At 38.5% G+C, this 17,615-nt stretch overlaps 1 protein-coding gene across 5 annotated transcripts in view; it reads left to right on the top strand.

The window, feature by feature from the left end:
* The window catches only part of NHS (NHS actin remodeling regulator), a 449,929-nt gene that overhangs the window by 375,423 nt on the left and 56,891 nt on the right, over positions 1 to 17,615 (top strand). For 4 of the 5 annotated variants that reach the window (XM_044670334.1, XM_044670339.1, XM_044670335.1 and 1 more), the window contains one exon: positions 10,729 to 10,756. The exons of the other annotated variant lie outside the window; for it this stretch is intronic. In XM_044670334.1, coding sequence (XP_044526269.1) covers positions 10,729 to 10,756 — 28 coding nt within the window. The remainder of the gene's footprint in view (positions 1 to 10,728; positions 10,757 to 17,615) is intronic. 5 annotated transcript variants of the gene reach the window in all.

Here is a 17,615-nt window from a genome sequence, read left to right as displayed (position 1 = left end):
TTATAACATTATAATCATGGTGTAAATTATTCTTCTGGTTTTGCATACTTCATTCTACATCAGTTCATACAACTATCTCTAGGTTTCTCTCAATCTATCTCTTTCACAATTTTTAATAACATTCATATTCCATTACATTTATATACCATAATTTGTTCCTGGGTTTCCAGTTCTTGGTTACAATAAAAAGTACTGCTTTAGGTACGTTTATATATATATGGTCTCTTCTCTTTGTCTCTGATCTCTTTGGGATATATGTTTAGTAGTAGTAGTATTGGTTGTATACAGAGTTTAGTGGCTCTGGGGATGTAATTTCAAATTCCAATGAAGAATAGTTCAACCACTTTATTGCTCTTCCAATTGTGCATTAGTGTGACTGTCTTCTCACAGTTATTCCCCAAACAATTATCATTTTCCTTTTGTATCATCATTGCCAATCTGATGAATGTGAGATAGAACTTCACTTGTTTTTAACTTGTACTTCTCTTAATAATGAGTTAGATTTTTCCCATTTGGTTATTGATAGCTCGCATTTATTCCTTTGAGAACTATCTCTTTGTGTCCTTTGACAAATTACATTCTGGGAAATGTCCCTTGTTCTTATATATTTGTATCAATTTCCTATATCTTGTATATCAGATTTTCCCTAGAAAAATTTGCTGCAAAGATTTTCCCCAGTTAATGATTTCCCCTCTAACTACATAAATTTTGTATAAAAAGCTTTTTAATGTTATATAACTATAATTATATATTTTTCTATCATCTCCATTGTTTATTCAAGAACTCTCCTCCACCTATAGTTGTGAAAGATATCTCCTATCTTGCTACCTTTACTTTATAGCTTTCCAGATCCAAGTCAAATATCTATTAGAAACTTGTAAAATATGGCATGAAAAGTTAGTCTAAGCCTATTTTTACCCAGATTTCCAATTTTACAGGCAGTCCCCCCCCCCCCATATTAGTGAAATACCAACTGTAGGTGGTGTCTTTTGGTATTATATTCCATTTTGTCTGGGTTTTATTTACCTCTCTGTTCCATTGATCAACTCTTATCTTTTAAAAAAATAATGTAAAATTGTTTTGATGATTATTGCTTTGTAGTATAGTTTAGGGCAGCCAGGTAGCACAGTGGATAGAATACCAGGCCTGGAATCAAGAAGACTCATCTTCCCGAGTTTGAATGTGACCTCATGACCTCAGACTTACCCTAGGCAAGGCTCTTAAACCTATTTGCCACAAGCTATGCATATATCTATGTCAAAAGTTCTTAACATGGGATCCATGAACTTGGGAGTATTGTTGTTAATTTGATAACTATCTTTCAATAGAATTGGCTTCTCTTTTATTTTATGCATTTAAAATATTACTCTAAGGAGTCTATAGGCTTCCCTAGACTGCCAATGGTATCCATGCCCCCAAAATGGTTAAGAGCGCCTAATTCATGAATTTTTCAAGGGAAAAGAAAGTAGGGAAGGTATATATTTTGCTTGCCAGGACAAAAATTTACCTTATAATTTTCTCATGATGATATTTGGGTGTCCCATCCTCTCCAAGGACTCTCGTTCTGTGTCATCCCTCTTATTGCTCCTAATAGCAATGATATCACTCCCTGCCCTGATGCCAGCCTGCCATGCTTAGAGTAGCATCCTCAAGAGTACTTTCCCAAAGTTCCCAGTCTCGTTAAGAAAACAAAGGGACCAAAGTCTATTTCCTGCTCTGGTGGTTCACTCTGCTTTGCTCACCTGTTTGAGCCACTTCCTACCGAAATAAAAGCGGCCGGTCTCTTAGAGGTCAGGTGGCACATGTTCTTTTTCTGGAGTCGGCCTGATAAATGTGATAGGTTGAGAATCATCACACGGGGCTGTGAAATAGACAGGAGCAGGAATCCAGGCTCATAGGGGAAGGTGTGTTGTAGGGGAGGCAGTACTGGCTCTGCTAGAAACTAATTGTGTCAAAACTGGTGAATTCTGGGATAGCACTGACTTGAGTCTCTCATGCCCATAGCAGCACCCATATCAAAACAGATCCATAAATAGTTATGATACCTATTGTGGGCAAGGACAAATAAAGTAAAAGATATAGTCTCTACCCTAAGGGAATCAAAGGATGAATTGGGGAGCAACCATCTATTTTTATGACTTTAGGCAAATCATTTATCCTTTTTTTTTTTAAACCCTTACCTTTCATCTCAGAATCAATACTGTGTATTGGTTCCAAGGCAGAAGAGCAATAAGAACTAGGCAGTGGGGGCTTAAGTGACCTGTCCAGGGTCACATAGCTAGAAGGTATCTAAAGCCAGATTGAACCTACAACCTCCCATTTCTAGATCTGGCTTCCTCCATTAAGCCACCTAGCTGCCCCAGTCTTTTCTCCTTTCTGGGCCTCTATGTCCTTATCTGTTAAATGAAGGGAACCAGGATTTACCTAGATCAGGAGCAATTTGGTTTGAGTTTGTGAACTTGCTTTTTTAAAATATTTGATAACTATATTATAATATTATTGATTATAGTATAATTGGTTTCCTTTTGTAATCTTATGTGTTTTCTACATTTAAAAATATTTTGAGAAGGGGAAGTTTATGGACTTCACCAGCTAGATTGCCAAAGGGGACCATGACTCAAAAAAAGTTTAAGCCCTGCTCTAAACTATTATGCCTCTTGCATAATGTACAATTTAAAAAATTTATATAACTTCATAACATTAAATATTTACCAATTACTTTATTTTATCTTATTGATTTTATTTTTACTTTTAAACCCTTACCTTCTGTCTTAGAATCAGTACTGTGTATTGGTTCCAAGGCAGAAGAGCAGTAAGGGCTAGGCAGTTGGGGTTAAATGACTTGTCCAGGGTCACACAGCTAGGAATTGTCTGAGGCTGGATTTGAAACCAATTACTTAAAAAAAATTTGTTTTTAAACCCTTACCTTCCATCTTGGAATCAATACTGTATTGGTTCCAAGGCAGAAGAGTGGTAAGGGCTAGGCAATGGGGGGTCAAGTGACTTGCCCAGAGTCACACAGCTGGGAAATGTCTGAGGTCAGATTTGAACCTAGGACCTCCCGTCTCTAGGCTTGGCTATCAATTCACTGAGCTACCCAGCTGCCCCTAAAATTTTTTTAACATACATTTTTTTTTTAAATTTTGAGTTCCAAACTCTTCCTTCTCCCTTCTTGTCCCCTACTTCTTAAGAAGGCAAGCAATATGATATCAATTAGCACCAGATTGCCAGTAGCATCCTTGTCTTAAAAGTAGCTAAGAATCTCTGACTTCTTGGTCTTAGAGTTCTGTCCGTTTCTAATATTTTGTGTGCTTCTGAAAGAAATTGAAATTATTTCTTTAATGTTTTGGTTGTTTGTAACTGTTTCTTCCAATCCTTCAAGGAAGAAGCCAAACAAAATGGTGCTTTGGCTATGGCGAGTTGAACAAATGAGTTTGTCATTGCTATTATTCTGGAGTTGTGAGATGACTTGGGAGGAAAACTCAGAATCTCAAAAATCAGACGTGTTTCTCTACATCAGGCCCTAGATGGGTTTATGATCCCTGGCTGGAGACAATTATGTTGAAACATTGTATTTAGAGATTTCAAACCAGACTGTGCTATTTGAATTGGGTGTCACTTCTTCAGGGCATGTCTACTACCTTTAATTACCTCTCAGAATCACAGCTAGACCTCAGTTTCCTCATATGTAAAATTCAGAGACTGGACTGTCTCTGTGGTCTCTTCCTCTGATCTTTCTGGGAGCCTAATCTTTGATGATCATTGTGTAAACATCTCTAAGAAAGAAGGGCACATTAAGCAAAAGTGATGATTCCCTGAGATGACCTTGGGACTTCCTCCTTTGACCTCAGGCCCTAGGCTTTTGGTCCCCTTTGATTTTCAGTGTGAGAAATGACTTCTAGAAGATAAGTCATCCTGGAAAAGAAGAGGAGGCTAAATCACAGAATCCTATGATTTTAAAGTTGAAAGGGACTTTAATCTTATCTAGACTTGTTCTCTACTTTACAGATAAGTAAACTGAGGCCTTAAAAGAGAGGAGTGTCATTTTATGAATCCTAATAAGTAGTAGTAAGCAAAAGACCCAGGATTAGACCTACGTCGCTTGTGGTCTTTCTCAGGGGAGGGACACATGAAAGGAAATCTATGAATTTTTAAAATGCTAAAAATCAGGGAAAGACATCAGAAAAGAATAAACCACTAACATTGCTTTTAGCTTATAAATATGCATACAGATAGATTTTTCTCCCCTATTCTGTATGTATTGGAAGTGTTTCAGATCAGGAAAGCCCATTTGGACAGCCTTTAAAGGTATTTCTCTATGACTATTGGGCTTAGCACACAGATGCTTCTTCTTTATGTGAGAGCATGGTAGCAAATCTGAATGAATAGTGGCTCCGCATGAAAGGAAACCAAGCCAGGAATAGACAGAAAGCTGCCTGGTTCAGCTGTGGTCCTTGGGGCTTTGTGTTTCTTCCCAGACAGCAGGAGCTTCTGTTGTTCCTTGTTTTACCAATGCCCCTTTCCCCTCTCTCCTCTAGAAGGCAGAGAGGAGTGGGCTGACGGAAAACTGGCAGCATCGAGTTGCCATGGTGGGAGAGTTTGCAGAGAAGGTATTGTTTGACTTGATGTAATCCCCACCCTCAGGCCCTGAACCAGAGAACTTTCACAGAAGCAATGGAGACTCTCTGTGGGTTTCCATTTTGCTTATTAAGCTGCTGGCCCCACAGGGTTTACTTCTGCCTAGCAGAGACTAGGGATCAGAGAAGCAGGCTGCCTGCACATATATTATTGACTATTTCAGACATTTATTAATAGAGAAATGTGTTGCTGCACTCCTTGCTGCTTTCTGTCACAGTGTATTAGAAAGGGTGATTTGCAGAGGGGAAGAAATGTGCATAGTGGGGACTGTAGTGGAGAAAGAATGGTAGAAAGGAGGGCTGGAGATACACATATATTTGTGTCTGAGTGTCTCCTGAACCTCACAAAAGCATGTTTTAATTTATCATGCCCTCCAAAGAGTTAGGAAATCAATTGTGGAATTATCCTCCATATTTTATATGTGCCATGTATATACCTATATACATATATTTTAAATATATATTTTATAAATAGCCTTCATAACCCCTGCCCACTTTTCTTTCCTCACTCTCCGTACACCCCATTTTAAATTCTTAAAAGATCTGGGATAAAGAGAAAGAATGAATGGCAAGGCCAGTTAGTAAATTGCAAGTGATTGTAAACTTCTGGACAGAGAAGCTTTCCAGGAAGAGAGACTAAAAATAAACAATATTATATACTCATCAGAGGGGGCTGCCCCTTCCCTTCAGTTTGATGAAGCCTTCAAAGCATCTAGGCATGCCCTCAGCCCTGGAATAAGCTATTTGCCTGTGAAAGGTAGTATTCAGGAAGGACATACAGAAACAGTGCTAATAGTGATTGAACATGGCAGGGACTTGGTGTATGATTACAGTATACGTTTCACTCTCAGAAAAATGTGCCACTGATTTTAACCCCTCTTAAAAGCACCTAAAACTTTGCTTCCTGCTGACCTTTCTGCTGAAAATGAACTCCATCATTTTGAAAGGAAGGCTACCATTAGTTTTCTGCTTAATAGAAGCTATTTTATTTCACATACCCTCAGTATGTTTATACATATGCACATGTACATATAAGCACATTTCTTTCTCTCCATATGTATATGCATGTACATGTATAGATAGCTAGACAATAAATTTAAACTAGAATAACCACAAAATTGCTCAAGTCCAACAGAGGAGCAAAGGAAAATCAAGTTCAGTCTGGAAGGATTTTTTCATAGCCCTATGAGCTCTTTTCATAAGATATGGGATTCCAAAATCTAAAGGAACCTTAAAAGGTAATCTAGGATGGTATTGTCTTTATACAGTTTTATTTTATTTATTTATTTACTTAAGCCCTTACCTTCCATCTTAGAATCAATACTGTGTCAATACATGGTTCCAAGGCAGAAGACTGGTAAGGGCTAGGCAATAGGGGTTGAGTAACTTGCCAAGGGTGACACAGCTAGGAAATGTCTGAGGCCAGATTTAAATCTAAGACCTCCCATTTCTGGGCCTGGCCCTGATCTCTTCATTTTAAAGATGAAGGAACTGAAATGTGGACAGGTAATATGACTTTTAGTGCATTTGTGGAAAAACCAGAACTGAAACCCAGGTCTTCTGGCATCCAGTATAGTATTCTTTTCTCTGTATCACTATACCTCATTTATTTTTATATTTTTGGAAGGAAGGAAACAAGTATTTATTAAATATATACCATGTTTCAGACACTACTAAGCATTTTAAAACTAATATCTTCTTTGAACCAAGCCTAGAGAGGGGAGATCCTGGGTTCAAATCTGGCCTTAGACACCTCCTAGCTGTGGGCAAATCACTTATCCCCCCCTTGCCTACCCTTTGCCTTTTTGTCTTAAAGCTCTTTCTAAAATTAAGAATAGATGATATCAGATTAGAATCTGTTTGGAATCATCTGGTTCTCTTTACCAGGGAGTATTAATAAGAGATGAATGATCTTATAGAAATTTTCATAAGAGATTCAGAAAATATTTGAGGCACTTAAAAAATGATAGCTCTCATTTGTATAGTGTTTTAATGTTTGAAAAGCATTTTGTGTTGTCTCATTTGATCCTCACATCAACCCTGGGAGGTAGGTACTATTATTACCCGAATTTATCAATAAGAAAACCAAGACAAAGAGAGGTCACACAGTTAGCAAGTGTCTGAAACCACATTTGAACCAGGTTCTTCCAGCTCTAGGCCTGAGACTCTACCCACTGAGCCCCGTTTAGATGATTTTTATGTATTAGCTATACTGTTATTAATATTAAGTCAATATTAATAATAATTGAAGGGGCTCAAAAGTCTGCCAGATGTCATGAAGAAAATGACCCAGGAGACTGGTAGATGGAATGGGAAAGCTGACCTAGAATTAAAATATAGGTTGCTTAATGACTGAACCACATATGGATAACGCAGAGACCATAGGAATCAGAGCCCCAGTAACACTGGAAGAGATAACAAGAAGTAGGAAAAGCAGCAGTCTAGACTAGAGCTGCAGGGAAACCCCCTGGATCTATCAAAATAAGTAGAGCAGAAATCTCCCTTCTTGGTCTTTGTGTCATCATTATTAGAACAAACATGCCTGAGTGGACTAAGCCATACTATCTTCACTCGCCTGAATGCGGCTCAGCCACTGAATCATTGCTCAAAAAAAGAAGAAAGGGAGAGAGAGGGTGGCATGGAGCTATTGGGCAGAGCTTGATGTGATAGGGTCAGCCCATGAATGATATAGATCAATTTTAGTTAAGATGTTGCTTAGGAAATCAGATAGTCTTCCCAGGACAAGATCCATTAGAGCCTGTCTTTCTGACTCTGAAAGACACATAACACCATCAGTGCTGTGTAACCAAAAGACATAACTAACCAGAGAAAGCAGTAAGTAGTTTCCCTTTCTTTCCTCTAACAAGAGATAAAAAAACTATCGTAGCAATGTGGAAGTGAAATGTACACCTGTCAATACATGGTAGAAATCCATTATGTAGTTTAGGCTGATAAAGGAAGAGATTTCAGTTCAAGGAAGGGTGAAAAGTTCTTTCCTAGTTAAGTGAATTGCCCTTGTGTTAGCTGGTTCTTTCAAGTATGCAAATGCCAGAACTCACTGGTTAGGGTTCACATTGTCACAGATTATGCTAGAGGGGAAAAAAAGTTTACATGCTCCATCCTTCAATAAAGATGTGAGGTACAAGGTAGAATTTGTAGTCCCAAGCACAAATGCCTAAAAATTAATATTCCAAGGAGTTCCATAATACTCAAATGGGAAAGGTTTGTGAGAGGTTATATTGTCCAATCCCCTAATGACTCCCTCCCCAAATCTCTGAACAAAAAGTTCTTTCTTTATACCTAAAACAAATTACTTAGAATTTCAGCCCACATCCTCTAGTATGGTCTTCCATCATGATGGACAATACATGACCTCTTTGCAGCTTCATTGGCGTCTCACCAATCAATTGTCCATGAATTTCCCCCTGGATTCAAAGGATTGTAGTAGCTTTAGAAAAGGGGTGTCACCAATTAATTATCCATGAATTTCCCCTTGGATTCAAAAGGCTGTGGTAGCTTTAGAACAGGGGTTTCCACTGGTTTTGATCACTCAAGGTGGACTGATATATTGCAGAAACTTATGCATGATGTAGCAGATGTCCCAACACTTCCTTCTGTTGGCCTCATGGGGCCATGGGCATTTCCAGCAGAGATCTACCTACTCTCCCTCCAGCTAAGAGACTAAGATTTTGTTTTTCCTTTGAGGGGGCAAGGAAAGGGGGTTTGCAAGGATCTGTTATTTCACTAAATTAAAGAGCTCCCAGAAAAGAAACTTCTATGGATATAGATCAACAACTGTTATAAAATTTAGAGTTCTAGAGAGTTGCTTGAGGCAGTGAGAAGTTAAGTGATTTTTCTTGTGGTCACCCAGTCAGTATGTGTCAGAAGAATTGAACCCTGCTTATTCTGACTCTAAGTCCTATCTCCCTCATCCATCTTGCCATTCTATCTCACTTTATTTTATTATTTTTTTAAATCCCTTACCTTCTGTCATAGTGTCAACTCTAAGACAGAAGAGCAGCCAAGGCTTGGCAATTGGAGATTAAATGACTTACCCAGGATCACATAACATAGCCAGGAAGTGTCTGAATCCAGATTTGAACCCAGGTCCTCCTGACTCTAGGCCTGATTCTCTATCCACTCTGCTATCTACCTGCATTCACTCCCAATCTCATTTTTAGAACCTTAAAATTTCTGTATGGATCAGGAGCTTTAAATAAAATATTGGAGTGGCAGGCTCTAGCCCCTAGGATACTGTTATTAAACCCTCTGCCCTTATCCCTTCTTGAACCTCACATTTCAAAATCTAGTAGTGATTTTAGTTCAAAATCCACGTCCAATTGGAAAATTCCCTATTCTGTTGCCTCACCAGGCTAATAGGTTTAAATTTCTTTTCTTTTCCCTTTTTTTTTTGATTCTTTCTTCAGTCAGGAAAAGTCTACTCTTTTTCTAAGAACCATAGTGAAAAGAGAGCTTGAAGGACATGAGGCAGTTAATTAACCCATCTCCTCTCTCTCTCTCCAAGCTGTCACAGGCACTACTGGAATGGATTAATTTGCTACTGGCCTCTGTTGGTTTTGGTAATGGCCTCCCTCCTGGGGGGAGTTGACCTCCTGATCTCCAGTGACAGTCTGACTTGTTAGTAAACAGCCAGGTCACTGAACCAAAACATTCCTCAGTAAGCTGCTGAATAAAGCATCTGTCTCTTAGTGGCACACTTGTTTATTGGTTCATCCTCCCCCACTGCCCTCCTCCCCAAATTCAAGAAGGGAAAGTCCTTTTCAAAATGTTAACTTCCCTCTGGTTTGGCCCTGAGTAAGAGTTAACTACATAGTACCCTGCTGGAGATCTAAGACTGGATTTTACCTGTCTTAGGAAACTTCTCCTGAGCTTTCCTGGCCTCCAGGGCTCAGTGACCTCTGCTCTGCAGGCTAAGCTTGGCTCACTCCCAAAACTGAGTTAACTAGTGAAAGAGAAGCTTACTTGGCTTTACTGCTTGGTTCCCTCCTTTCTTTATCTCCTCCTTCAAATGTACTTCCAAATACACAGACATAAACATGTCTCCCAAGGGAGGAGACTAGGTTTTGTGGCTTCTCTCTAAATTGGAATCTTCTGATAGAAAGTCTGTTTCTACAAAGTAGACCTGAGCAGCAAAAGAACAACCTCCATCCTACCTGCAAGATTCTGGTGAAAATATCCACCCAATGCCCCTTGATCCAGTCCAATCTAATGGTTCCCAAGCTACCTTCAAACCTGTATAAGAAATCATTTGACCCTTACCCTATTTTTTTAAACCCTTAACTTCTATGTATTGGCTCATAGGTGGAAGAGTGGTAAAGGTGGGCAATGAGGGTCAAGTGACTTGCCCAGGATCACACAGCTGGGAAGTGTCTGAGGCTGGCTTTGAACCTAGGACCTCCTGTCTCTAGGCCCGACTCTCAATCCACTGAGCTACCCAGCTGCCCCTCTTACCCTATTTTAATAGACCCCCCCCCCCCCCATCATAAACCAACAAGTTTATCCCTATGATTATTTCTAATTGATATCATCTAGTTTAATGGGATTCCATAAGAATAGTGATTAGTTACTTATTATTAACAAAAAATGACAGTCAGAAGCTGTTATTTCATAATCTATTTGTTTTTAAAAATAAGAATCTTTCCTCTCATAAAACTCTATGTTAAACTTTAACTTGCCAGCATAACTCAAAGAGGGCCTTCACCCAAATGGCACACGTCTCATTGGAAAGTCCCATGATATATTAAAAGCCTCTCCACCCAGTATCGCTTCCCTCCTGACCCACACTGGGCAGGCTCGGCCGCCTAGATAAGAGTTTTGATACAATACTGAATAATGTCAGTGCAGGATCTGTCATTGGACCACCCTCTGCTGACCTGGACATGTTGTGAAAGTGGGTGTCTTAAAGGTGGGCTCGTTGCTATATGTCAATCTTATTGTTTGGTAGCAACATGGCCCGGGGGAAGACTAAGCATTTGGAGTCCAAAAATGAGATAACATACTGGTGGCCGAACAGACCAGGCATGTAAGGATGGGGTTGGACACTGAAGAGAATAAAAGCTGAACTCTGGAGAAGACAGGCATTTCAGGCCATGAGGAAGGTTTAGGATTCTATTTGTTGGAAAGGGCCAGTTCCCTCTAATAGATAGTTAGCAGAGATTAGCTCTGCACTCTGCCTGTTTTTTGGGGGTTTTTTTCTATTGAAGATTGGACAAATTTCTGGCATTACACCTGAAGAAACCATATGGCCATTACAAGAGCTCTATGAATCCATATTCAGATCCACAAATAAACAGATATATCTTTTAAAAAGCACTAAACATTCTTAGCAGTATTTTTATTTTGTATTTATCAATCAACAAACACTAATAGTATAAGTACTTTTAAGTAAAGGGGGAAGTCCTTGTATATTTGTGATATTTTTTAAATGGACCTTGAAACTTTAAAAGATTAGTCATTGTTAATCTAATGCATACATTTTTACTTCATCATTTTAGACCATTAGCTCCATGAAAGCAAGAATCATGTTGGTCATTTTTTTTAAAACCCTTACCTTCTGTCTTACAATCAATTCTGTGTATTTGTTCCAAGGCAGAAGAGTGGTAAGGGTAGGCAATAGGGGTTAAGTGACTTGCCCAGGGTCCCACAGCTAGGAAGTGTCTGAGGCAATATTTGAACTAGCATTTATTATTTCCCTTTTTTGCCATATTAACCAATCTGATAGATCTGAGGTTGTATCTCAGAGTTGTTTTAATTTTCATTTGTCTAAGTAATAGTAATTTTGATCATTTTTTTCATATAACTAGATTTTTCTTACTTCATCTGAGAACTCCTACTCATATCCTTTGACCATTTATCAATTGGGGAATGATTTGTATTCTTATAGATTTGCCTTACTTTTCTATATACTTGAGAAATAAGGTCTTTGCCAGAGATACTTGCTTTAAATTTTTTTCCTACTTAATTTGTTTTCCTTCTAATCTTGTTTGCATTTTTGGGGTACAAAACCTTTTAAAATAATCAAAATTATTCATTTTACTTCTTGTAATGCTCTCTATGCCTTGTTTGATTATAAATTCTTCCCTCATCCATCGGTCTGGCATGTAGCCTATACTGTGTCCCCCTAATTTGTTTATGGTATAATTATTTCAAGATTTTATATCCAGTTTGATTTTATCTTAGCATATGGTGTGAGATGCTGGTCTTGCCTAATTTTTGCCATACTGTTTTATAGTATATATATTTTTCTGAGCAATTTTTGTCAAAAGTGAGTTCTTTTCCCAAAATCTTGGATCTTTGGATGTTTCAAATATCAAGTTACTCTCCATCAGATCTAAGGGAGTTGTGGTTAAGCTGATGGTGGGTTTGACTTGCTTGGCACATGCTAACTCTTTTGTATTTTTACTTCAGCTAAGATGATTTGCTTTTCCTGAGAGTAACAGTTGGTTGGCATAGAATTTAGAGCCTTTGGAAAAAGAAGCAGTAGTCATGTGATTCAAAGTCCAGTAGACTTGTGAACATATGAGTTGACATGTATAAACAACAAAAAATTAGATGTATGAAATAAGAGACTCGGATATAATCTAAAAAAAGAGAAAATGAACATTCATATTTGCTTACTAGAGCTTCCTTTTATTAATGACTCCTAGTTCCTCAGTCTGTGAAGGGAATGGTGCTTGGGTTAAAAATATGTTACCAATGTTTCGAGAAAATATGACCATGGTGGGACATAATCAAATGCAGAGAAAATAATATTTTTATTTAGCTGAATGAGAATGGAAGAAGAGAGAAGAATAATCTCAGAAAGTCTTAAGATAAGTTTGGCCTTAAGGGTATAATATATTCTAACATCAGGGGAACTGTGCCATTCCAAGTTGCAAAATTCCTTGTTTGCTTTTTCCTTCAATCCTTCTAATCCTAATTTCCTTCTTATATCAACCTCCCTTCTTATTGTCTTTCAAATTTGAGTAGAATTTCCGAATAAGGCTACCCTTAGATAAAGTAAGTTTGGAGAAGTGATTTTAAGGATGAAAGGATAAAAGCCCAGAAAACTGTTTCAGGCACATAGAGGAAGCCTGGGAAATTGCACAGAAATTAAGAGGGCACAAAATGAGCAAAGAAAGTTAGCTGAAATGTGATGACTCTTATCAGGGTAAAGAAAGCAAAATGTGAATCCAGGAGGGCAAATTGAAATATGTCATAAAGTGAACCAGATTCTCAGTTGGCCCTGAGACCCTTAGCCTCTTTAAAGTCTCAAGCAGTAATATCCTAAGTGGAATCTTCCTGGTTTCTAATAGTCACAGCAGCAAGAGATTAACTTACCCCCAAGAAATGATTCATATCCTGGAATTACTTGATTCAAGGTGTGTTAAGAAAAATGCTGGCATGATTGGAAGGGAGTAAAATGTACTCCAGGGGGATACACTGCTGTGCTAAATGGTGCAAAGGACTTGAGTAATCTTCTAGGTTATGCCTGGACTGATAAGTACATACATATTTATGTACAATTTCTATCCACAGCTATACAATAATAAATGAAATAATGTTACAAGGAATAGTTAATTCCTCAGGAACAATGTTATAAACAGGCACTTGCTTGGTGCTAGATCATGTTACAGCCGATTTCACTATTTTATATTTAGTTTTTGTTATAATGCTGTTATCACAGAAGGATGTTTATTGGGGGCAATTATACACAGAGGTTTCCTGTATGCTCATTTTAATGTTCAGTAGCAAAGGAGCTAATCCATTTGAGAATCCCGTTTGAGATTTAACTTTTTCCACTGAATTCACGGTTATGTTGGGTTATGGTTATGATGGGTTTTGAGTTTGAGGTAAGGAGTTGGAATTGGGGGACTGATATAAAACTTTGAAGGGTGAAAAGTAAGTATGGGAGGTCAGGGCAGATAATAGATCAGAAGCTAAGTACACAGACAAAAGGGGAAGTAGGTCAGCTTGGAGACCAAAACAAGTTGCATAGGTCAATGTTCAAGAACAAGGAGATCTGGAGAACCTGAAAGGGCAGGAGCTATCAGCAACAAAGATGGCCTCATTAGCTAAAGGGACCCTTTAGTTCATCCCACTGCCTGAAATGCCTTTTTTTAAAACCCTTACCTTCCATTTTAGAATTAATACTGCATATTGGTTCCAAGGCAGAAAATCTTTAGAGTGAGGTTTAGAGAATGAGGGTTAAGTGAAGTGACTTGCACAGGGACACACAGCTAGGAAATGTCTGAGGTCAGTTTTGAACTCAGGACATCCCATCTCTAGACCTGGCTCTCAATCCCCTAAACTACCTAAAAGCCCCTGAATATGCTTTCTTTTAAAACAGGAACTAATCTCTGGGCATAGCTAGCTTCCAATTCGTGGACAAAAAAAAAAAAAAAATGAGTACCTGGTTAGAATAAAGCAAGAGAGGCATGAAAAGAATACATTAAATGAATGAAACAAATGTATTTATTAATGCTGATTATTGCCAAGCCTTCTGCTAACACTAAAGATAAAGAAAGAAAAAGATTTTTTCAAAATTAATATCAGGGAGATTCCAGGTTAAAATGGCAGCAGAGTAAAAAGCAGCTCTTAACCTCTCCTGACCAAAACATACAGGACTCCTCAAGGGGACATAAAAACAAACTCAGTCAAACGGAGGTACCCCACAACAGGGTGCAGCGTGGAAGGTACGTGGAATTGGGGCATTTCCATGCTATAAAGGGGTGAAACAGCTCTCACTAAATCGCGGGTTGAGCACCCCCCTCCCAACAAACACACCACCTACAACGCCAAAGCCAGGTCAAAAGAAATAGAGCAAGTTTGGGGCACCCGTCAAGTCATTGGCAGCTCCAGGGCCTGTTCCTGAGAGCAACAAGATTTAGGACCCCAAAAAGCTAAAGAACGCGCAAGGACTCTGAGCATGGACGTAGACCGCAGGCGTGGGTGGAGGCATGGGCAGAGGCGGACACAGGCTTGAGCAAAGGCTCTGAAACCCTGAGTGGGGAACCAGTGCAGATGGGTATACGACTGTGGAAGCAGCGCCCTGAGACTTGTAAAGGAACCTCCAGAGGGTCCACCAGGGGGCTTGACCTTGGAAAAAACCAGACCTCAGACCTCAGGAGCCAAAGGAGCGCAGACAGACCCTGAGCACAAGGGTGAAGCTGAGGAGGGGCTGGTTTAACAATGGCTACCCAGAATCAGGAAGTCCAGAAGAGAGAAAGAAAGATTAACAACAAGAAGAAGAAATCTTTAACACTCGACAACTTTTACACAGAAAAAATCCAGACAACCGAGCAATCAGAAGAGGAGAAAAAACAAGCAATCACATCCGAACCCTCCCAAAATAATGAAAACTGGTCACAAGCTCTTGAAATGTTCAAAACTGAGATGACGAGAAAGTTGGAAAAGATTTGGTCAGAGAAATGGGAAGTAGCTCAAACGGAAATCAGGCAAGAAAATAACAGTTTAAAAGGCAGAATTTCACAATTGGAAAGTGAGGCAAGTCAACTGAAGACCAGAAATGACCAGATTGAAAAGGAAAACCAAAAGATTATGGTCAAAAACCAGTCCTTAAAGGCTAGAATTGAACAATTAGAAGCTAATGATCTCTCAAGACAACAAGAACAAATAAAACAAAGTCAAAAGACTGAAAAAATAGAAGGAAACATGAACTATCTCAATGAGAAATTGACAGATCAAGAAAACAGGGTTGGAAGAGACAATTTGAGAATCATTGGTCTCCCTGAAAAGGGAGAAATTAATAGAAATCTGGACTCCATACTAAAAGAAATTATTCAGCAAAATTGCCCTGAAGTTCTACAACAAGTGGGCAATATAGACATTGAAAGGATCCATAGATCACCCTCTACACTCGATCCAGAAAAGACAACCCCCAGGAATATAATAGCCAAATTCAAGAGCTTCCAAGTAAAAGAAAAATCTTACAAGAATCCAGAAAGAGACAATTCAAATATCAAGGAGCACCAATCAGGATCACACAGGATCTGGCAGCCTCCACACTAAAAGATCACAAAGCTTGGAATATGATATTCAGAAAGGCAAGAGAGCTGGGCCTGCAACCATGGATCAACTACCCATCAAAATTGACTATATACTTCCAGGGGAAAGTATGGGCATTCAACAAAATTGAAGATTTCCAAGTATTTGCACAGAAAAGACCAGGGCTAAATGGAAAGTTTGATATCCAACCACAAAAATCGAGAGAAACACGAAAAGGTAAATAAGAAACAGAGGGGAAAGAAAGAAAACTCATATTTTTTTTAAATTTGCCTTTTTAAGGGCCTCAGTATGATCTAATTGTCTGTATTCCTATGTGGAGAAATGCTATGTATAATTCTCTGTAGTGAACTCTATTCACTATTATAGTATTCACTATTATACTGGTCAGAAGAATGATTTATGGGGAGAGGGTGGAGTGCTGAATGGTCTAATATGATATGGGGGGTGGGAAAGAGGAGGGTGAATGGAGGGGGAGACCAGGAGAAACTTGAGAGAATAAGAAAAATAGGATATTCTATTAAACAAAAAGAGAGCATGGGAAGGAGAGGGGACAAATACTATTATAAGAAAGAGAGGAAGAGAGCATCAAGAGGTAATTTTTAAACCTTACTCTAAGTATAATCAACTTGGAGAGGGTAGAGTAGCTATACTATCCATTGGGATATAAAACTCTATCTAACCCTACTGAGAAAGTCAGAAGGGATAAACCAAGGGGAGCAGGGAAGAGGGGAGGTCAAAAAAGGGAGGGGAGAAGAAGGAGGAGGGAATTTATTAGGCCTTCAAAAACAAAAAGAGGGGAATAACAAGGGAGGGGGTAGAAAGGGAAGTTAATCAAGGGAGTGGATAGGGGATAACAGCTTAATAGCAAACCACTGGTTTAAAAGGAAATAGTTTAAAAAGAAGGGGTAGGAATAGGGGAGAATACAAAAATGTCAGCGAATGCACAGCTGATAATTATAACACTGAATGTGAATGGGATGAACTCCCTCATAAAACAGAAGTAAATAGCAGAGTGGATTAGAAACCAAAATCCCACCATATGTTGCCTACAAGAAACACATATGAGGCGGGTGGACATACACAAGTTTAAGGTTCAGGGCTTGAACAAAATCTTTTGGGCGTCAAATGAGAAAAAGAAGGCAGGAGTGGCTGTTGTGATTTCTGACAAAGCCAAAGTAAAAATAGATATGATTTAAAAAGACAGGGAAAGTCATTACATCCTGATTAAAGGCAGTATAAACAATGATGAAATAACACTGCTCAATATGTATGCACCAAGTGGCATAGCATCCAAATTCATAAAGGAGAAACTGGCAGAGCTCAAGAAGGAAATAGATAATAAAACCATACTAGTGGGAGATCTAAATATTCCTCTTTCAGATCTAGATAAATCAAACCAAAAAATAAATAAGAAAGAGGTAAGAGAGGTGAATGAAGTCCTAGAAAAATTAGATTTAATTGATATGTGGAGAAAAATAAATAGGGACAATTTCTTTTCACCTTCTTTTCACTTGCACATGGTACATTCACAAAGATTAACCATGTAATAGGGCATAGAATCATTGCAAACAAATGCAAAACAGCAGAAATAATAAATGTAACCTTCTCAGATCATAATGCAATAAAAATAATAATTAGTAAGGGCACCTGGACAGGAAAATAAAAAACTAATTGGAAATTAAATAATATGATTCTCCAAAACCAGTTAGTCAAAGAAGAAATCATAGAAACAATCAACAATTTCATTGAAGAGAATGACAATGATGAGACATCCTACCAAACTCTGTGGGATGCAGCCAAGGCAGTACTCAGGGGGAAATTTATATCCTTGAGTGCATATATTAACAAATTAAGGAGGGCAGAGATTAATGAATTGGGCATGCAACTTAAAAAATTAGAAAGTGAGCAAATTAAAAATCCCCAGATGAAAACTAAATTAGAAATACTAAA

The sequence above is a fragment of the Gracilinanus agilis genome, chromosome 3 (assembly GCF_016433145.1).
Source record: "Gracilinanus agilis isolate LMUSP501 chromosome 3, AgileGrace, whole genome shotgun sequence".
Taxonomy (NCBI): domain Eukaryota; kingdom Metazoa; phylum Chordata; class Mammalia; order Didelphimorphia; family Didelphidae; genus Gracilinanus; species Gracilinanus agilis.
This window is presented reverse-complemented; position numbering and strand designations above follow the sequence as displayed.